Genomic DNA, 22,797 nt, shown 5'->3' on the forward strand with positions numbered 1-22,797 from the left:
ATCTTCTTTGTAGGTCAGCCCACTACAGTAGCTTAGCTATTAAGCAGAATCCTCTGCTAGCCGAGGCATACAGTAACTTGGGTAATGTTTATAAAGAACGTGGACAGCTCCAGGAAGCTTTGGAAAATTATCGTCACGCTGTTCGGTTGAAACCAGACTTCATAGACGGTTACATTAATCTAGCAGCAGCTTTAGTTGCAGCAGGAGACATGGAGCAAGCTGTACAGGCATACGTCACTGCATTGCAGTACAATCCAGTGTGTAGATTCTTCTATCAATGCTACCAATTTTAGTTATAACAAAGTAATTTTCTATTTGTTTCGTTTTTAGGATTTATATTGCGTCAGGAGCGATCTGGGTAATTTATTGAAAGCATTAGCAAGACTTGATGAAGCCAAGGTAAGTTGAAATTAATTCTTTTTTACAGGATCAAAATGCTCTCACATGGTTCATTTTACGCATTCCTACCAAAAGTCCACAATCGAAACAGTTTTTTAAAAATGCGTGAATAAAAAAAATTGGCAAATAATGTAAAAACTTGAAGAGGATCGAAAAGAAACAAAAAGCTGTCGATTAAGACAGAGGTATTAATGCGTATTATGCATGTGTATCAGCTAAAGTAGTTCTGAGGAATGTTAAGAGTAAATGTTTTTTCAAACATAACATGCAGAAAGCTGCCTTTGTAACCTACAATAGCGCGCGTTACGAGCAATCATCTATAATCAGACTTTGTTGAATGCCGTGCATATAAAAATAATTTTTTTTCTTTGCAGCATTATAATTTTCTGATAATAGACAAATTGCTCTACTGCTGACATTCATACCCGTATTGCATTTGATAGTTTTCATTGTACAATAGCAAGAGCTTTGGACATAATACTTATTTAGTTTAAAATGGTTTTAAAAATTCTTGTTACTATGAATGCAATACGTTACAAAAGTAAATGCTACCAATATTTTACTATGGCAGAGTTGATTAATTTTTTTTTTTAAATCATATATTTGATGAATACTAAAACGCACACTGGAATTGTGTAAGATACTTAGAAATAAACGATTTATTTGAGACAATTTTTGTAATGCAATAGTAGTATGTTGATTCTTTCTGAAACCATTTTAACATACTTTTGTAAGAAAATAAATATTTTACGAGCTCTGCGTAATTGAGATACAAGTGGCATTTCCTTGCGATTTCAAAGTTGTTTACAAAACGGCGGAGAAATGTTAATGGCATTGTAAATAACTTACAGCAATGGTTGTTTTGATATTGATCATTCAGCTTTGCTGCAAGCTTTTCAAATTGTCACTGCCGATTCTATTTGCCAACTATTCGTGATTGATACTTATTGAAACTGAATGAATCATTAAAAATAAATTTTCCATGTCGATAATAAATAGGATCGGCCGCGCGCTGCTAGCTTTTAAGTTCACCTTTGAAACCCTTTCATTTTCTTAATAACTTTTTTTTACAGCACCGTGTCTCTTGATCCTCCCCTTCTCCCATGGTGTAGTTTTCTTAATCTTTCTCTTTTTCTGTCATGCAAAGCCCAATGTGCCTCGAAAAGCAATTGGCGTGAGACTGCTTGGCTATTGTAAATTTTTGATATTTTTTTTTGAAAATTCGTTCAAATCCTACTAAATGTTAATTCGCAAAGTCATTGCAATTTTCAATATTGTATCGATCTATTAACAAAAACTTGTAGATTAAAAATGCACAGCTTTTCAAGCTGTTTTTATTTTTAGCTCAAAAAATAAAATTGTTGGTTACCGAATTGATAAAAAAACTTCAGTACTCATGGCACTATTTGACAAAATGAATTGGTAAAATTATTTGTAATTTTTTTAACAATGAGATTTTAGTCAAGAAGTCTGCTTTGGCGTGAAATTAGCGACCAAGTGCGCTCATGAAATCGTACCTACACAAATTCATTTAGAAGTAAATGAATCAAAGTGCCTCTTTGACTTATACCTAAAATATGCTTAAGAATAAATATAGATGACCTAATGAAATAGTCAAAATTTTTCACGATTCGTGAGCGCATTGTTTTTTCGACTTTACTTAGGATAAACGGTATCAAGGGGAGTTTTCTGCTACTCTTTAAATCATTCCGAAGAATTAACTAGCTGCTAAAGGTAATTAAGTTAAATTTTTTTTTCAACTTATACAGCAACTAACATGTTTTCAAATTCGAATCTTTTCTTTTTTTGGAAATAAGGTTGAACAAAATTAGATTTGCAATTGAGTTAAAACTTTTGAGTTGGTAAATTTTTATTCGAATTCTATTGAAAGTTTGTAAACCTTTTTGAATAGTGAATCACAGCTGCAAATTGACTTATAATTTTTTAAAGTAACAAATGAATTTACAAGCTTCAAGCTCCAGTTCAGAATACACTTTTAATGAATAATTATGAAACTATTAATTTTTTTATTCTCAATCAACATTTAGTGTATTACGTAATAATTAAACTTCTACTCCACAGTTTTTTGTGGAAGAAGAAAAAAAAAATCCGTAATTAAAAGTTAAGTGTTGTTTATTAACCAGATTTTTGTTTGAAGAGAGACGTTCGAATGTAAAAAAGCGTTAACGCTTGGATTCGAACGTTTGAATAGATATCCGCAAGTATTTGTAAAAGTGACGTGTTTTAACGAAATTTAAATTTTTTTCTAGTACATCAAAAAAGCTCCAAGCTTTAAGCGATCACGAAAGAAAGCAGTACATAAAACGAAACTTAACTCTCAAGTGACGAGTCCTCAGGCTGTATTATGCGAGTGTGACACTAGGTATTTTAAAAAGATATACATTTTTTCGAAAGCACAAGCAAAAGAACGGAATACGCAACTTTTCGTGTGACAATAGAAAGAAAAAAGAAAAAAAGGAGATTGTACAGAAAGTTAGTTAATCAACCGATAGAAAAAAAAAAAAAAAAAAAAAAAAAAAGAAAGAAAGAAAAAAGAAAAGAAATGAAAGTGAAGTGGTAGTGTTTTAAGACATTAGACAAACGCAAACGCAAACAAAAAAATCCGAATTAACGCAGCTATTGTCTCTTATTGTCTGTGGACGAAACATGATCGACTCTAGGAGAGCGGAACAAGTTCGGATACACAGACACACGGTCTCTCGATAACTCCAACCAGTACCGAACTACTCACTACTCACTACTTCTCGCTGCGATGAGGTTTATCAATAGAGCACTAAAGATTTTATACCGAGTCGAGCTTACCGAGCTGTACCTACTGTCATCCTACCTCGACGGGTACTCTGAAGGTAAAGTAGTTCCCGAGGCCGGTCTCTCTACTTTTACTTGCAGTTCCGCTATCCCGAAAACCATTAACTGCGTCCTCTCCTTCTGATACATAAATATCTCTTCCTCAAGTCGCCAATGAAGAATTTGCATCATGTTAGATTTTGTTGATCTTTTCTTGGACTTTGGTTTTTACCACTTATCTACGTATCTCGTCAATCAAAGAGTTACGTTATTGTGTTTGTGAATAATTTGAAACGAAATGTACCATGAAACTTTTTCTGTTGATTTTAATGATTCATTAAAATCATGTCAGTCTTTATTGAGACTAAGAGGCCGGCCACGAAGCAAAAATTCCCTGTTCATCGATGTTTCAGGTATGGATTGTACACTGAAATTTTACATATTACAGCTCGTAGCCTTTTTTGGCATGTGTTTTACAAAATTCGGGAAAAACGTCACTATTTCTCTCCTCAATCGTATTTGTCAAAGTCAGTGGATACTCTTCTTTTAACAAGTTACATTTTCCACATATGATAGTTGAGAAAAATGGTAGGGCAAAGACGACGGAGATTCTTCCACATTTTTTTTTTTTTTTTTTTTTGGATCAAGAATCTCCAGCGTAGCTCTGTGACATTTAAAACAAAAAACAAAGAACAAAAAGAGCTCAATCAGTACTTTCTTTATGCTGAAGAGAATTTGTCAACGAGAGAGAAGATGTGATATATTTTTTTCAGACAGTACAATAAGCACTACCTCGAGGATTGAAGGAAACATTTTTTGTGTGTCTTTTTTTAAGAATTCAAAACCTGGATCAGTCGACGATTATCACGAGCGATTCTCACGTGCGAGCAGTTGCTGTGCTTTTTTTTATCCCTCATTTTTTGTCATTCTGAATTCTTTTTTTAATTGGCTTATATATTATAACATTGTTTAATATAAATTTTTTCAAGTTATCGTATGAGGATGTCTAAACGAATAATGTAATTAAAATACCATTGAAACTACATAAATGCCATTTAGTTTATGTTAAAACTTGACAAGTCTTTCATTCTGTGTTGCTTTCACTTTTGCTGCGATACTGTAATAAAATTTTTATTGCATTCTTTTTTTTTATAAGAAAATCTCAAAAAGCATGATGAATGAATTGTATTCTTTTTTTTTTTTTTTTTTTTTTTTTTTTTACAAATCAATAGAGTCTAAATACTCAGCTTACCTTAAATTAAGTGATTGGTTGTTTGCGGTAAAAAAGCACGGCAACTACAAGCGCGCAAGGAATCAACGAAAGCTGGGCTTCTTCAATCACATAAACTTCCTGGCAACAACTACAGCAAAAACGACTGTACATTTTTTTCTTTTGTACTCGTTGAATTTTCAAAAATTGATTTTTTTTTTTACCATCAAACTTTCTTTTTTTTTTTTACTTCTGTCTCTTTAACTATTTGGCTCCAAGTCACGAAAAAAAATTATTGTTGCCGTAAACAATTTAGCTAAATTTTATTTATTATAATTGCAAGAAAAAAAAAAAAAAAAAAAAAAATTACCCTCAAACCTAAATGTGACAACGTAATTATACGTACACTTGAATGAAAAGTTACGAGTTATCAAGTAAAACAAAAAATTTTCAACGCAATTTCACCTGTCACAGCTTTGTTGTTTTTTTTTTTATTTTTTCCTTTATTTTGAGTTGTATAAAAAAGTTTTCTGCACTCGATAATTTTTTTTCGTGCCAATAGTGCATAATCGTTTCAACTAGCCTCGAGTCCCAAAGAAACTTCAATTTCGGAGGGAATTTTGCTCGCCTGCTCGTCTCGCGCGCCCCGACGTTCCATTGAACTTTCAATCATCATTTTTACGATTCCGGTAAATTATTGTCGCCGTTGTTGTCGAGCAACAAAAAAAAAAAAAAAAAAAAAAAACCGAGCACGCGAGCAAAGCCGAGCGAGCCACCGAAAAATCCGAGACTAAGGAGGAGATTCGAGATCGTTGGCGCTTTCTCTTTAACCCGATCTCTCTATAGTTATAAACATGTATGAATCAAAAACGCCTTACCGTCAAACGTACACGCTGTAAAAAGGACTATTCGCAACAGTATACAATGAATTATAAACTACAATCATGAATACAACAGTATAATCATCACAAGCGAAAACCGAACTGCATACGCCATCGTGTGATTTATTATTATTATTTATTATTATTATTATTATTATTATTATTATTAATATTAATAGTGGCAACGATAAGAAAGAGTAATACGCGTGATGGGCGCGTGTCGCGCATCACGGCGCATTGGCTCGACATATACATATATAATTATACATGTACCTATACGTAATATTAATTAACGATGTGCAGCATTACGAGGAATCTTCACTGACATGTGTAATTTTTTTTGTTTCTTCCCTCCTTCGGCCCTTTCTCTATCTCTCTCTATCTCTCCTTGGATATTTTTCACTCGGGGTGGGGCTGATCTGTAGGCATGCTACCTCAAAGCCATTGAGAAGAGGCCGGACTTTGCCGTCGCGTGGAGCAACCTCGGCTGCGTCTTCAACGCCCAGGGTGAAATCTGGCTGGCGATTCACCACTTCGAGAAGGCCGTCGCTTTGGATCCCAATTTTTTGGATGCCTACATCAATCTCGGCAACGTCCTCAAGGAGGCCCGCATCTTCGACAGGTTGGTGCTCATGTTATTATTTTTAAGAATCGAAGGCGCGCCCTCCATTTTTCCATGACCAATTTGTCAAATGGCTTCTTCCTTCGATCGTTTTAACGCGCCTTCGATTTATAAACGTCATTCTCGCCCAGTGTCGTTTTTCAAATTGTATCATAAAAAAAAAAAAAAAAAAAAATTTTCTGTACCCATACCAAATGTACTTATAAAGTTTAGTGTACGCAACTCTGTCTCGCACGGAAAGACGAAGTTCTGCACCACAAGCCACAGAGAAAGTATATATACGTTTACGTACGAGTGGATACAATTTTTTGTTTTTTTTTCCAAGGATTGCACGTCAACATGTAGATCTCAGCGTTTTGCACGACTTGTTCTTCTTCCCAACGTAACTTCAAGCCTCTATCATTCAGTCGGACAATCTCAGCGTTAAATTTGTTGTATCTCTATACCTACCAACGCTAGTTGATCGATATGGAAGTACGAAATAACACACACACACAGTACCGATCGCTCGCTTTTGAGCGAAAATCGGTTCAAGTCTTAATTGAATTTATCACCGCGTGTACGCCAATTGGCGTACAAAGAAATTCTTTTATTCCCCAGCGCGTCGAACCAATTCCGGGCGTGGCCGGAATAATTGATAAAGGGGAACTCGTTGACGGCTTTCCTCCCCTCCCCCTCTGCGCCGCAGCCTTGCTAACTTCAAAGCTTCGCCTGGGGCGGCTATGTCGGCGGGAAGTTTGTTTCCACCGAACTAGCTTTAAACCTGTTTGGCTGTTTGCGCTACTTGTTACGGAAAATCATGTATTTTTACAGTGTTTTCCCTGTAAACGTGAAGAGCCATGTGTTATAGCGCTCTCTCGCGCTTGTCGTCAGTCAAAAAGTGTATGTACGGGTAAAATACGCACTCGCAACTAGGTCACGAAACGAAAAGCAAAGATATACACCATTAGAGGAGAGAGAAAGAAGAAATGTATAGTTTTAGTACACGTATCCACTATATGGGTATGTGCCATGCCTCGTTGGGCGTTAAATCATCCCTGAAAGCTGCAGCAAGAGTCGTGTATCATCGACGTTTTGCAATCCTATGTGCGTTGCAGATTTTTCGTCGAGTCAACTTGTGGAAGATAACTGTATTTTTGTAACATACAGGAAAAGAAGATCGTGTTGATTCGCATGTCGTCGTTGACGATCATTTCGCAGCACATGAAAATCTCTCTCTGTGCGGCCTTTTTCTATGAATCTTTTGTTTTGCCAGTAAAATACTGGCTGCGCAGTTTTTTAAAAATTTTTTTATTTATTAAACTGTACACGAGCTCGGTACAGTTAAAGCTATGGCGTTTGCGCGTTTTAGTAGCTCAGTCGAGGAAATTCAATTTTGCTTTACCAAAATCTCGCGTGACGTTTATTCGTAATTTGTTGGCTTGTTTTTTGCCTTTATTAAACGATTTTCCCTAAGTAGGTATAATAGTAATATACGCCGCTACCGACTAATCTCCCCTACTGAGATTTTTTTTTTTTTTTTTCATTTCAAGCGAAGCATACAACGGAGTAATTTGTTTGTGAAATCAATTCGCGCTGCTTTTCACTTTGAATCGGAATATTATCGAAACAACCTCGAGGTACCATAAAAATCGCCAACCCAAATGACGCGTACGGACGCGTATATGCAACGCATGATCTGCTCTACAAAATGTCCCTCTTTCTCCTCTTCGTCAAGTCTTTGCAGAGCCATTTAATTTTTTCGTCCCACATCCCGGAGATAGTCCGTAACTCACATAAATATGCACACTTGTGCGCGAACGCTTGAGAGTCAAGTGGTCGACGACGCGGGCATCTCCTGTAAATCACTCGATTCGCAAAACACACACGCTTTCTCACATTTCATAGTACCCATGTACACACACTCACTGGACTCCTCTCCCATTATTGATTCAATACTTATACACGCGCTGTCAATCACACGTGCACGTGACATTTCGTTCGACAACTCTGTCTCTCGCTCTTAGGGAAGCTGTGCACACACACACACACACACACAAACCCTCTGTTTTCTCTTTTTCACTACATATTTTCCGATGCGTGCACATCCATCATCCATTTAACGTGTCAGCATAGCGTCTGTCGTCTCCTTTGAGAGAAAACCTTCGATACGCCCTGAAGCTCCTGTCCTACTCCCCTATACCTGAATATATTATAATATACATAGTGTTTCGTAAATCCGTCAAAGCCCCGGATTTTCCTTTCCGAGAGTCGAGGCTCGGCGTTCAACTATCGCATGAGCTTTTATTCTACACGTCAAACTTGACGACCGGGATGGTCGTGTTTGTGTGCGGTTTAATTTTTCAGAGATACCAGTTTTTTTTTTTTTTTCATCTCGAAGTTTTCAATAAGCGACTACTTTTGTAATATATAAATGAATAAGTTCAGTATGTATCTACACAAGTCCGAATCGAGTATTTTTCCGACAGATGGGATTTTCCATAAGGATCAATAGGGCGTCGTATACGGTTCGATTGAAAGTAATCGGCTCTCTGCCTGTGTATATATATATGTGCGCTAGATAACAATAATCTCTCATCGCTCGTGTCTTAATCCTATTTTGCGCTTCTGTTCTCGTCCCCGCGTGAGCGTAGCTGATTGTTAGGTGTCCTCGATTTATTGTCCTCACGGGGCTTGTATTCAATTTTACGCGCATTCGTAAAAAACGTCGATTGGATTATTTAGAGTACACACCCGATTTTTTGGCTATTAATTTTTCGCTAACGTCTGCATTGACAGCTATTATATGAATCGATCGAAATAATCGGTGTTTCAAGTGGCATAAGTATGATGCAGGCATCATCGTCTTAACAAAAATTTATGTGGTTTTCGGACGAATCATCTTTTAGAATATATTGTATTGATTGGGTTCTGCGGGAACTGGTGTACTTTATAACCACCTGGAGTGAAGAGTACAGGGGGTTTCTTGAGTGATGTTTACCTTGGAAAGAGAAAATAAATTGCGCTCAGCTTCAGGGACAAATATTGTGTGTGTGTGTGTGTGTGTGTGTGTGTGTGTGTGTGTGTGTGTGTGTTGCAAAACAATACAAGATCCATCCTTTACATAACCACGTCTTTATTCAACACATGGAGGGGAAGACTCTTCAAAATAATATATTAAATTACCGTGATGGAATTTCACGGGGGTATCCGCAAATATCAATGGTCAATACGTTTGTATAACGTAAATGTATAACCATCGATATACCCGTCGATAAAACCAAGTCGTTCTGAAAACCCGCACAGGCTGTAAAGCACGTAAAGTACCCACGAAAGCAACCATCGCAATTCCGTATCCGTAAGAAATGCTTCGAGTAATATATGTATTGGTGCATCCAAAAAGGGCTCGCACGTATGAACATATATACGCGTAAAAGAGATTTCGCGTCAGTTACATAAATCCCGCAGAAAATACACACGACGAAGGAGAGTTCATTCCGAGTAATTTGGCGAGAAGCGCTTTCCCGAAAGATGCTATGGAGAATGTACATGTATATACGCTCCCCCTCTTTTTTTCTTTTTGCTCGACTCTGTTTACGACGCCGTACGAGGCCCACACCCCCAAAAGATGTCGAGGGCGTCGCGTGGTCTTGATGGGTCTTCGTCGGAGATTCGGGCGCTGGAACAACTATTATTTTGCTAGTTTCTTTTTTTTTTTTTTTTTTTTTTTTTTTTTTTTTTTTTCCCATAGCTCGGCTCTGTTCTCGTAATATCCGTATACGAACGAGCTTCGAAAAGTATTTTTATAGAGAGGTAAAGTAATTACACGGCTTTTTGTGCTTGACATTTTTACTTTTAGAGCTTGAAAGCCAAGAGCCTTGGAGGTGACAGCTTTTGTACAGCGTTCCTTTATAACGCTATGTTTTTATAATTTTACTTTGCTATTATTTATTTATTTATTTTTTTCCATAGTAAATTTCCTGTTTTAAAAGATTTGATGGATCATGCGATGAAGCCTGTTTATTCGAGATTTGATTGATCCAAGCTGTTCATGGTGGGAGAATTTATCAGTAGGAGTTAAAATGGTGACTAAAATAACAATTAAAGTGATTGGTCTTAGAACCCTAATTACTTGAATCGTTTTTTAATAATTCAAGAATATGAACGTTTGATGATACTGAGGGTTGACGCGCATCTGTTGGAGCCTCCCTAGTAATTAATAAAAACAAAGAGAATCTTGATGATAAAAACGAGTCAAATTATTTTACATGATCGACTCGTATTATTTAATCAACCAATACATGCGATTTTCAGGATTTACTTAAAAAAATCTCGAAAACTGCATTTTATTTGCTCCATCTTAATACGAAATTTTTCACCCGCAACTATAGGCAGCCCGTCGTACAACTACAGTTCATTCAACAGTATATAAATACAACCTCACCGAACGACGCTCGTATTTATAGTCGAGTGGTTAAAGTACAGTGCCCCTAATACGAAGGTGCTAGGTTCGATACTCGTCTACGCCCTTTTTTAAAACGAGATAAATCATCCGATATAATAATTTAAATTGATTTTTTCACCACCTATGCATAGTTTGATCAACTGCCGATCGCCATACTCTTGATACGCAGTTTTAAAGTCTATGCGAAATTGAATTGGCTCGGGTAATTCGCCAGCGCCAATTTGATGGTACTGGTTATTGTCACGAGTCAAACAATATTTACATTTTTTATTTCCCGTGGAGTAATACTTTTTTTTTTAAATAAAGAATAAAAAAAAGTTTGTATGCAGTCCCCAGTAGAAATAACTGAAAAAATAACCACCGGTAACAATCTCTACGTTTAAAGAGCGAAGCGAACTGCAAAAAAGCTCGTGTACTTTTATGATAAAACAGCAACAAACGCGGTACTCGCACGTTTGCTCGTTAATAAGTCATTTCCAAGCTTTTCGCTTCCCTTGTACGCTCTTGTATTTTCCAAAGAGTTAAAAAGCTCCCGGAAAATGTGGGTGCGTGTTTACAATGCATAGGTAGGGGTACTAAAAACGGGTCTCTTCGATCATTTCTTTTTCTTTTTTCAATTCTCTTTATGTCATTGGCGTTCATTAAAGTAGCGGCCAGGTGCATTACAATGACATGGTTTCCACGACCTCTGATGGATATTGCGATACCCTTTATATGGAGCTGAGTAGTGATCGATACGAACGCAGGGGAGAAAATGGAAAATGAAAGAAAATGCACCCTATGCCGTGTACACGTATATGTGTAAGTACGTTGCGTGCTAATAATATTACGGTCGATCAGCTCGAGATGGTTTATCTTGATGACCCTTTAAGCCCAAGAGTGAGAGGCATAGTAGTGATTTGTTTTTCACTTAGAAAATTGGCTTATAAAAATTATTATGGTTTCTCGGGTCTATAGGTTGGAGACCATTTTCATATGTTATGTGTCTTGTGCGTCGTCGCGTGTTTTTCGGCGAATGATTTCTTTTATGGTAATACATGTAACCTTTTTTTTCTTGTACACACGTGCAAGGGTCAGGAAAAATGGGACACGGAACGAGTAAAACGCAGAGCAAACGTGTCATGTTTGTCGGGCTGAAATAACAAACAGACGTGCATATAGACTATGTTGCACCGAATGAATATTTTACTTTTATTTCGATCTTGTTGATTACGTGACTTTTATGCAACTTTTAGAAGATTGCACGCAAAAGGGAAAATATGTTGTTTTTTTTTACCTTTCTATACATTGAAATAGGCTTTTTTTCGAGTTCATTTATTGTTTACGAGAAAACAATTTTCTAGTCTCTTGACTGATAAATTATTTAAATCTGTTTGTTTTAAAAAAAATTTATTTATTATTGTTTTTTCAACCAAACTTTTAATACATGGTGAAGTCATTATAAAATTATATTTATCCAAAAGTTAAAAGTTGCATCGATACTTGTATCTTTAATTAATGAAATATTTACCTATAATACTTTGCCTAATTATAATTTATTAAACATCAAAAATTATTTTAGTATCAGTGATTGCTTTATTTATAGTATTTATTTATTGTTATTTTTATTTATTTTTTTTCACTAGAATTGAGAGTTAACAAAGAATAAGTATTTTATTTCCTTTCGACAAATTTTTTTTTTATTTAAATCTTCCACAAATTTGATTTGTATTATGGTCGCGTGATCGCTGCCTGAACTAATAACACCACGAATAAAGACCTTTATTTGAAATTATCCTACTTATTTTACAAAGGCTACGTTTCGGAAACATTTGTGTCATGTTCATGTAAAAATAAAAATATCAGTGCGGTGTTTTTCCGTATAATCGATAAAAGTTAAACCCCTATGTCATACACCAGTGCGTTTTTTACGAACCAAGGTTACATGCAATATTTACGTATAATCGTACATGATGATTTATTTAAGGAGTACGAGGTAAAATATTTTTTTTATACTTGAATAACATTTTTCACTCGGGCTGTCGATAAATCATGCAACTATAAACATAATAGAAATAAAATTTTCAACGCAAGATGTCGATAAATTTTTTTTTAGTTTTCAAGTAGAACCAAGTAATAAATATTTTTTAACAACATTTTTCTTTCTAATGAGTTTAGGAGAAAGTAGCCGAGCGAAAATTCGTGTGCTTCCTCCTATCCTAACTACCTGAGAACTACGCGTTGATTTTTAATTATCTGTCCCTCAAAGCTCGCCTTACGAGTACTCCCTTGAAATTTTACATGAATTAATCGTCTCTCGTAAGTTTTATAGTATACGTATACCGTAATGAAATTCCTTAAAATTTTAACGTTGCATTTAACCAACTTGAGATTTTAAAGGATCTAATAAAGTACTCTTACGCCGAAAAGACCCTGAAAAGGGTTTCAAATTTTCAATGATGGCCGTCAGTAACACCGAATATGACGACCAATGTCACAGAGGGGTTAAAAATTCCAAAAAAATCGTGCGTGAGTTTTACAACTACGAGCAGGCATAAAAAAAATATCTGCATTCGTGACAACAAAACACAGTTAGTCATGATTACACAGTAACTTTTAATCAAAGTTGCAACTACAGGCGGCACGATTCAAGTCCTCTGGGGCGGCTGGAAATGAACGATAAGCACTTGCCGCCGGGGCACGTACATAGAACTCTAAAATCCAAGAAACTTGAATAACCGATTGCCAGCACGCGCGTGCGTCTCCCTCTTTTCGCGTTTCACTGGAAATGAAGCGTAAGTAGTAGAGTTCGAGTTTAGTCGGACGAGTGAATCATCGCTACAAACGGGCTGTGGTACTGTTCCCAAATTCAGTTGGAAATTAGAGTCTTTGTACAAATGAGACCTAAAAGACATAAATCTCATTATTGTTGAATTCATATATTTTCGGTTGTTTTATTTTATACAGTTTGGCAGTCTCTAAACATTTTAAAAGCATATACCATGTACCGAAACAGCTGTAAAATATGTCGTGTTCTGAATAAAAAAAGTACGAACAATTAAATTTATTAAACGTGACGTTTGTTTGTTTTATTAACTTTCACGTGAGTCTTAGTCGAGTAGAGATCAAGGATGTCAATCATCCGATACTTTTTAAATTTAAATTAGGCATTAATGTTGGTTTGGAAGCAGAATTTTCCTTTTTTTCCGGGCGCTCTTTAACAATGCATGCAAGGTCGAAAGAGGAAGTGGAAAAGACCGGAGGCGCATAATATAATAAACTCCCTCAGGTGATGATTCCCTTGGCGGGGAATAAGTGCTTTCGAGAGTAGATGTTGGAGAGGAAAAAAAGCCTGCGCTGCTCTAACGGACAGTGAGCGCGAAAGTTTTGCAGATGTTGGCAGACGAGCGTTTCTTCTTTTTTCACCTATTTTCTCCGTTGTTTCCCCGAAAGAGTGCTCGTTAGCGCGCCATTTCATCTGTTTCTTTGGCATGTTTGGACTCCCCTCCCACCATTCTGTTTTTCTAAATACTGCCCCACGTGAGTTCGTACTCGCGAGCTGTGAAATGGACAATTATTTGCGAACAATGAAATTTTTTCTTTGCACCACCTGGAGGTGAAATAAATTTTTGGTTCGTTGTATGTGTGCGTGCAAAAATTAGTTTGTTTGACTAAGGTATAAGAGTAAATGATACAAGAATTTTCAACGTCAACACTTGGACTACTTTTAAAATTAGGTAGGACAGTTTTGAACTACTTTTTACGCTCAAGATAAACACTACCTCTATATATAATACAATATACTAAAACCTGTTGTAATAGGTCCCAAATGACGGTAAAAATTCTTGTAACAATTTTCTTCGTCTTGTATGCATTCGGAAAATGTAAATTTCTGGGGTTTCAAGTTATACAAAGATATATGTATCTGAACACAAAGAAATCTGCACGTGGGAGCAAGGTGTTTCAATCAGCCCGTTCGGAGGCAAAAATAAGCAAAGAGACGAGAAAAACAGAGCAACGAAAAAAAACATATCTGTCCTGAGGGTTTTCTCGAGAGTCACAACAGTGGCAATAAATTTCCTGCGGCAAACTCGCCCTACATACATACGAGGAGCACAAACGGAATAAATATCGAATCCCCACTGGACTCCTCTTATTCCCAGTGTTTGTTTCATCGTTGAATATCACGCGGCGCTCTTTAATTTTTTTTTTTCTTTTTTAGCTAACCCACGCGTTTTAAGATATCCAGCTAATAATAGACACTCGTCGTCTTTTAGTATAGTCTCCATAGATAACGTTGACTTTGCCTCTTTTCAAAGCTGTAGCTTTTTTTTGTTCTAAATTAATTTTTCTCTACCATCGCGAGTAAGTAAAGATCCGTCGAATAGCGTCAAGAGTTACAGTTTATTTTTTTCGCCCGAAGCGTAGGAAAATTTAATTTTACCATCAAGTAGTCACGGCTGAAATGTATAATTATTCGCGAGATGAAAAGCCAATCCAGTTTCTCGTTTCGAAAAGCCGCATACTGAAGTTTAAATTAAAAGTTTTGCAAAAAAAATCGAGTAGCGTACGCCACTTCAAAGATCGCGATGAATGCTCGTTCGTCGTGAAAACTGATAACTCTAGCGATTTTCATTGAAAGCACGAACAATTGATCATTCATATGCAGTTACCCGAGATATATGGAATTTCAATATCCAAACGCTGAACTTCCAGTCGCATAAATTAACGCTGGAGAATTCCCATCGACGCGCAACCTCGTTTGCAAACTTCTTTGATCGCTCACACGCATCATCCAATATTCAATCAAGACGGTCCGCTCTATGAGTGAAAACTACCCTCTGATTGTTACCACGGATACTTTTGTTGCTTTCCACTGCTCACACCTATAAGTATACATTTCGTGTTTTTTTTTCTTTTTTTTTTTATCACTCAAAGAGAGGGTCAATCAAGCACTTTTAGTTACGAACTCAAACTGAACATATAGTTTTCAGGTGCCCTAATCGTATCATATGCCGATGTATGCAGGGCAATCATACGCAGCCAACCAATCAGTTCCTCATTGTGTCCGTCTTCCTATACAATCCACTCGTCTCGAAATCCACCCCAACTGACCTCCCGCAGTTATGCTTCGCTGTACTTTGGTCGGAAAAACACGACGAGGCTGAAAGTCACTCGTACGTATACCGCTGCGTCGAATGGATTCTGGAAAACATGTTTTCATCCCCGTGTAAACTATTTCTACATTGTTATTGAAAATTGGCCCTTTAATTAAATCAAAGCAAAGTAGGAGGCGCGTCAAATTGCGTTCGCATAGTATACAACCTTGATATACATATATATCTCATGAAACATAATCACGGTAGTAAAAAAGCGAGCTGCGACTCAAGTCTTTTATTAAATTTCGCTGTCGAGACGCTAAATGGATAGCCATCCGAGCTCTCTCTCTCTCTGTTAGCTGTCCAATTCCTATACCTTACATTGATTTCGCGTGAACTTTGTGGAATAAAATTCCTTCAGTTTTTTTTTTTTTTCGGGATTGGCAATAAAATTCTTTCCACTACTCGCGAGAGACCGGGTTGTGCACTCCCCCGAGTTCTCGCGAAGCCTTGAATTTTAAATTAATGTTGCAAAATCGCGTCAAACTTTTTCCTTACATCTTTGACACGAGTTCGGGGAGTATGACTCGCTTTTCCACTCCTACGACTCGAAAATCGGCCTCGCGCGTATCCCGTGCACGTGACGCAGCAACACGGCGTCGTTGTCATTTCGAATTGGCCTCGCGCCCTGACGAGCGGAAAATCAGACCTCATCCTCGATCCTCCCCTCCCCCCCTTTTTAGTTACACTTTGAATTTTATTTGATGTCGCACTTGACTAGCGGCTGTAGCCTTTCCAGAGAAACGACGTTTTACTCCAATGTGATGTATTTTCATTTTTATTATCTTGGATTTATTGGGCCCGAGTTTGATTCAGTATGAGTGATTATCCTGTGTAGGTATTGGCTTTGTTTTTAATTCCATCTCACGTTCTTCTAGCATATTTTATTTGTAACTTGCAACTTGCAATAAACAAACCTATATTCGATTTTTCAGTCATTACGTAAGTATTAGCAGTGGCATTAGCAATTAGCAGTGGCCCATAGAAAACATATCCCACGCACAAGATTTATGAATTTCAGAGCAGTATATTCTTGTCAAACTCAAACCTTCTAGGTATGCTGTTGTAATCAATGAATATTAACGCGTAAGAGCGAGCTATTTGTTGTAAAGTTCCTCTCTTTAGTTCTTGTATCTGGTGGTAAAAGAGTTATTGCAGTAATTGATACTTTTGATTGAGTTGACGTATTGTCATAATAACTAATTGACGTCCAATCATTTTTGCCAACTCGTGCTTATACTAACGATAGTTTCGTTTATACCTATATAATATGCATTTGTAATCGCTTTTAAGCCGATTTCGTTTTATTCAATGTTCTACGATGTGGCAAAATTTATGTGATTCGATGAATAATTGTGAAGCGTGTACCATAATCCTTCCATTATACAATTTTGTTTCGTGATTAAAATTTTTTGCGGATCCTATTATCAAATCTGTTGCAGAAAAATATAAGTTAGCAGTGGCATTGTTGTTAGGTGTGAAGTGCGTACATAATCAAAATTTTGTTCATTTTCTTCATCAACCTTTGCGTTCGAGTACTTATAAAGCTTCACTGAATGTCGAAAATCATCCCCAACTTGCAGTGCTACTGTTTCTTCAGCCAGCTTTATTCGAGATTTTTTATTGTACATACAATAAAATACAACGTATGTAGGAGGTATATATAATGTTTCGAGGATTAATACAATGGCAAAATTGAGCGACGAGTGTAAAGGATTCCCCCATTAATGCCTGCAATTTACCCATTTGCCGAGATCGACATTCATGCAAATAAGCAGATTACGAAGAAAGTAGTACGCAAGAAATAGTAACGTATCAAAAGAAATAGAAGTAGGGTTTTTTTTCGTGCAATTAGTGCCCCTCCTTTTTTTTTGGAACAGGAAGCCCAGCTGTAATGTAATTACTCAATATCATACGAGCGGGTGAAAAAACTTTGTTTTTACCTCACGTCGACTTATAATTTGCATCGCAGTTTGATGCAACTTGTAAATCATTTTGATTATTATTTGAGGGGAAGAAAAAATTTCACCAAGAGTGATAAGAAGTTAGGTACGCGGCAAAAAAATAAGTTTGCAACAAAATAATTTAGTGTCAATTTAAATCCTATGGCTCTTTCTAAAAAGTTAGTGATTTTTAATTAATAGTGAAAAATTGTTATTTGATGATTATTTATGGACAAAAAGAAAGAAGATATCCCAACCTATATCAACGGCACATACGGTAGAATTCACACGATACGGTTGCTGGTACACGTCTTAAAATACTTTGTTTGTAAATAAATAAAATAACATAGGTTTGTTACCGCGATATAAATATTAAAAATTAATATTTTATAAGACTAATGTAAATAACAAATACCAAGCACCAACGTTTTCCCCGCAAATTGCATTTCTTTTCACCTTGAGCTTCATAGCGAAGAAAAAATCTTTCCCCCTGCAACCCAGATCGAGAAACTTTCATCACCCGTTTCCTCAATCACAACGCTCAGGTTGGTCGTAAAAAGTCCTGTTAATCGTAGGGTCATCCTGGTAAACCTCCTTATACCCCAACGATTTCGCAGATATGCGTCGATAATACCCCAAAGGGCGAGAGTCAAGAGTGTTTGCCGACTGTGACCCTCTCGTGTGACAAAGGCTATTGGAAAAAGTTTTTTGATTTCTCCAAAAATCAGTCGGAAACAAGAGCTGCAAGCTCTTTATCCTTTCGCGAGGCACTACTCGACTTCTGATGAAATTCGAAACGAAATCGCGTCGCAATGTATCAAGACTCGGGACGGCTAATAGCTCTAGCGCGTCAAATCGACACGTTTATTTATCTTCCGTGTTATTTTCGTCCATTCGCGCGAGCCCAGCTGGCTCCCCCCCAGATCGTCATCGGGGAGAAATTTGGGCATACGATTGTTTGAAACTTTGGCGCAAAACCTTCATTGCATAATGAGGAAGCTAATAAATTTTTGCAACACATATCCTGTGCTTCGAGCTACACATTCGTCTAAGTTGTTACTGCTTATTTTTACACGCAACAATGTATCTTCTTTACCACAAAATAACCGGCAATATTTTGGGGTCGCTGTTCATACCTCTGTAGCGATGAATCAACAAATAAAAAAAAATAATAATCGGTAATCGCATAATCGAAGTGCCAATTATACCCCAATAGCGCCAAGTTCAATCTTATATGACGGGCACTAAGAGCAGCTTGGCACGTGGCGATGGTGCTTGGATTAATGAATGCTCGTGCACGTAATATCGAAACTTTGGCCAATTGCGCGTCTTAAATATATCGGATCGACGTTCAATCCAAGTTCGCAGCGCGTAACGGTATAGATCGAAATCGGTATCATAGGTGCAAGTCGCGAACGGCAAAAAAAAAACAAAGCGTGTATTATAAGTGTGAGCTAATCCTCGTAGAGGCGCCACGGCGACAGTGGGCAATCGCCTAGCAACCGTTGTAACGCACCCAGGGGTGGGTGAGAGACAAAGGGAGACATCCCGGTCGTCGTCGTAGCACCTATAGCCGTAGAGCCGGTCGTCGCCGCCACTAGGTGCCTCGAGTTCTGCTCTGCTCTGCTCTCTCTGTCCTCCTCGCGCTGCGCTACGCTATACTCTCTCTTTCTTTCCCTGCTGTCGCTGTTGGCCACTCCCGCGCGCCAGCACTCCAGTAGTGTTTAGCTCCGCGTCCGCCGCGCTTCGTCGTATAGACCAACTTTCGCGCGCTCCTCTTAGCTCTCTATCTTTATCCTTTTTTTTTATTTTTATTTTCCATTGCTTTTTTTCATTTTATTTATTATTATTTTTTTTTTTATTATTGCTACCTTATTCCGCATTCCCATATCTCCGTGCTGCTTTTGGAAGGTCGGTAACCCTCCACCCCCCACCTATTTGTTGTTTTTCAATCGGTCCTTTGAACTTTCGTTTGTGATCGCTTTGTTTTGGCTTCGCCTGCAGTTGTGTTTGATCCGAGGTGGAGAAGTGAGTTATATAGTGTGACAAAACATTTTATAAGTGGTTTTTTCAAAAATCGTCATGATGCGGGTTGATTTTTTTTTGATTTGGGAATGGTCCTGGAATATTGTGACGCAAGGAGGTAGGGTGCGAAAGGGAGTTTTTATCGGTCGTGATTTTTTGCTCAGTAAATATTGGACCATGAAATTTAATTAAATGGAATCACTGAATAAACGGAACAAAATATTGGGGTGTGCCGGTGCATACAATGTCGCGGATTATGTCGCGATAGAGTATGAAAAGCGCCGCCGTAGCACAATGTATAGTTTTTATTTCTCTTCGCCAATGTTGTCGCTTATGTGATTAACCATTACTTTTTGTAAAATTTTATTCATGTATTTTTAAAACTTTGAATGTAAAAGTGAAAAACACGAGTATTACGTGTTTATTTCAAATAAAAAATAATAATGAATAGTCCTCTCTGAAAGATCAAGAACAAAAACATTTTACTCATAATCAAGGAGGTTCAATGATTATTTCTAAATCCAGTGAAAGCACTGAAACTTTCAACAATAAGTATTCAGAGTCTCGAAAAACTGTGCGATCTTTTATAAATATTGGTGTTATTTCAACTTTTAGTACAAGCTCTTAAGGACAGCAATGAATTTAGGCTCGTTTTTTTATTTGTAAAAAAATTTGAGGTAAAAAGTTCCTACAGTTTGAATAAAGTTGTTGATAGATTAATTTTCGTATATTTTCACGGTAATATTATTTAGGAAAAAAAAAAAAAAAAAAAACAAGAAAGCCTTTGCACTTGGAAACACCAAATATTAGGTGGTAATCGGTATGAATCTTTATTATATTTTTGAGAGTTTATTCAACAGTTTACGAGCTCATGAGGAAAACTGCGTATGGTATTTATATTTGTAAGAAAAAAAATACACATGCCTTAGTTCCACGGATGAGCATCTCGAAAAATAACAACTTCAAAAGATATTAATCGAAACGTAAACAAATAATTTATCGGCTAAACGCGTGTAAACAAAGAGCGCCTCAAGCTATTTCAACACCTGTACGATATGGGGCTGCATGATGCACTACTCGACATACACATGTGATACTTTGCAAACAAATTTATAAAACGCAAGATGTCAACGAAAAAAAAAAAAACTTACCCTATCACTCATATCGTTCTCTATATAATTCATAACTCGTGTGTCCATCACCTACGGCTTCCCTATACCCTGTACATGGTCCCTCGACAAATCACAGCCACGGAGAGCGCACAATCCAGTTTCAGCCGGCACGCGATACCTTACCGTAGTACCATCGAGTGAACTTCATTGAAGGGCGATCGTGCTTCTTTCCCGTGCCAATACCCGCGTCTTACGTCCAACCCCCTTTTCTTCCTTCGACCCGACTTTTCCGCGCTTATACGCCCGTCCAGCGCGCCTTTATTAAAGAAATCCGAGCCAAAGTTGCAAAGTTCGCTTCAGTCGGTCGAAGCGTACAATTGGCGCTACCGTTGGTGCCTTTGTTACTCAATTCACCGCGGGCTGCAAGGCGCCCTTTTCGCAGAAGGGAGGAGTTAAGGCCGGTCGCGCGGCTCTGTAATAGAAATCGACCCTGCATGCCGCGAGGAGCTGAAAGGCTCGAAAAAGTTTTAATTGAGGCTTTCTTTGCCTCAAATTGCATTTTACACGTCCCCCCCCCTCCCCCGCAACCGCGAGGAAAATTCACTCGGACCGCGTTACCGTTCTCTGCACCGGTGATGCGATTTATTTCCCCCCCCTCCCTTTGTGTTCCTGCTGCTCCTCGACTGCTTCTCCGTATTCATGTAACGCCCCGTGAATGTAGGTCTTCGTTAATGTGTCCTTGGGCTAATTTATTTTTTTCCTCCGTTTTGGTCGAGTTTAGGGGGAAAAAAATAAACTGTGGTTGGGAGAATTAATGAAGATATGTTTTGTACAACCGTTGGTACGTTCTTACAAATTTTGCAATATTAGTCGAACAATACTTCATTTTTTTACCTCTAGACGATGAAATTCTCGTAAAATTGACAAGAAAATTCACAAAGTATTCAAAAATTATATTTCTATTTGAATTGGGCTGATTCGATGCTTCTAGCTGTCAATAAATATTAAAAATTATTTTGCAAAGCTTCAGACAATTTTCTTTCGATGTTACATGCAAGCGAGGTAGCTGTCAACAATAATAATTTATCTTGAGGATCAGTTTTTTCTTTGACTTTCCTTTGTAAGTGTACCTGACTAACTCACTCGAAGAGGTTGTTGACACAACTTGTACCCCTCGTATTGTAACTCGATATTTTATAATTCAGTGTTATTACCTTTATCGGGTGAAAATTCTTGTATTTTTCGATAAATCGAGCATTTCCATTGAAAATACACATCCTTCTTGTACAAATACACGTTCAATGTACCTCTACATGTCGACATTTCCATTGCATTGTATTTGTAATGAATACCCAACGATCTCACCCTTTGAAGATATTGTGTGGCAACTTATTATTCTACTGCCATAAATTGATACAGTTATAAAAGTAAGCTTCAATTGCAAAACTTGATAAAAAGAGCATCCTTACAGTCAGCACCAACAGAAAATAGGGCAAACGCGTTGCGTACTGTCTATTGAAAAAGAAGAAAAAAAAAAAAAAAAAAAATTACCATGACGTTTTACAGTAAAAGTTGCAGCTGATAAAACTTTCAACGTAACGTCAAGGTGCCCGTGCACCCACTCGTTCGACGTTATTCCGACAGTCACCCCAAGGTTGCTTACCCCACGTTTTCTTTCCTTCCGTCTATATACTATAGCTGTCAAGTAACACTTGATGAAATTTCCACTGATCCCTCTTTTAATTAAAAAAAAAAAAAAATCACACGCCACCCCTGATCTCGATCGGTTCATCACCACCTGGCACCAAAAAAGGTCGAATAGGCTAAATTAACAAAGTCACGTCGATGCCTTTTAAAAACTCACCCAAGCCCTGCTTCACGAGCTCCCGAATAAAAATCCCATTAGCATTTAAAACGAGTACACACGTGGAGTTTGGTAGATTTTCGCACGCGCGAGCGTTCTAATTTCACGACGAAATTCGTGGGGGTCATGTACACCGGGGAGCTGCAGGGGTCAAAGCGCAGTTTGCGGAGGACTCTGTGCATCACGTGCGGTTTCGAATAGTATACATCAAATGAAGAATCCGCGCTTCGACGCCACACACGTTTTGCTCTTGACGTGCGTGAATCCAGACCGGCGGTTGGTGTTTCGCTCGATTCGGACATCTGTGTGGGTGGGCGTTGCTGCTCTATTTGGACATTGTCGTTGTTTGGA

The 22,797-nt window shown here is 37.5% G+C and overlaps 1 protein-coding gene across 6 annotated transcripts in view; it reads left to right on the forward strand.

Moving 5' to 3' along the window:
• sxc (O-linked N-acetylglucosamine (GlcNAc) transferase sxc) overlaps positions 1-22,797 on the forward strand; it is a 45,448-nt gene that overhangs the window by 13,607 nt on the left and 9,044 nt on the right. For 4 of the 6 annotated variants that reach the window (XM_089593890.1, XM_014355811.2, XM_089593889.1 and 1 more), the window contains 3 exons: positions 14-257; positions 331-399; positions 5,724-5,920. In XM_089593890.1, the coding sequence (XP_089450016.1) occupies positions 14-257; positions 331-399; positions 5,724-5,920 (510 nt within the window). Of the gene's footprint in view, positions 1-13; positions 258-330; positions 400-3,172; positions 3,621-5,723; positions 5,921-19,300; positions 19,474-22,797 lie in introns of those variants that run through there. The other 2 variants (XM_089593891.1, XM_023391578.2) reach the window with 2 other exon arrangements.

Source organism: Copidosoma floridanum, unplaced genomic scaffold (assembly GCF_036245765.1).
Source record: "Copidosoma floridanum isolate Cflo_tuat_1 unplaced genomic scaffold, Cflo_Japanese_pri ptg000020l, whole genome shotgun sequence".
In the NCBI taxonomy this organism is placed as follows: Eukaryota; Metazoa; Arthropoda; class Insecta; order Hymenoptera; family Encyrtidae; genus Copidosoma; species Copidosoma floridanum.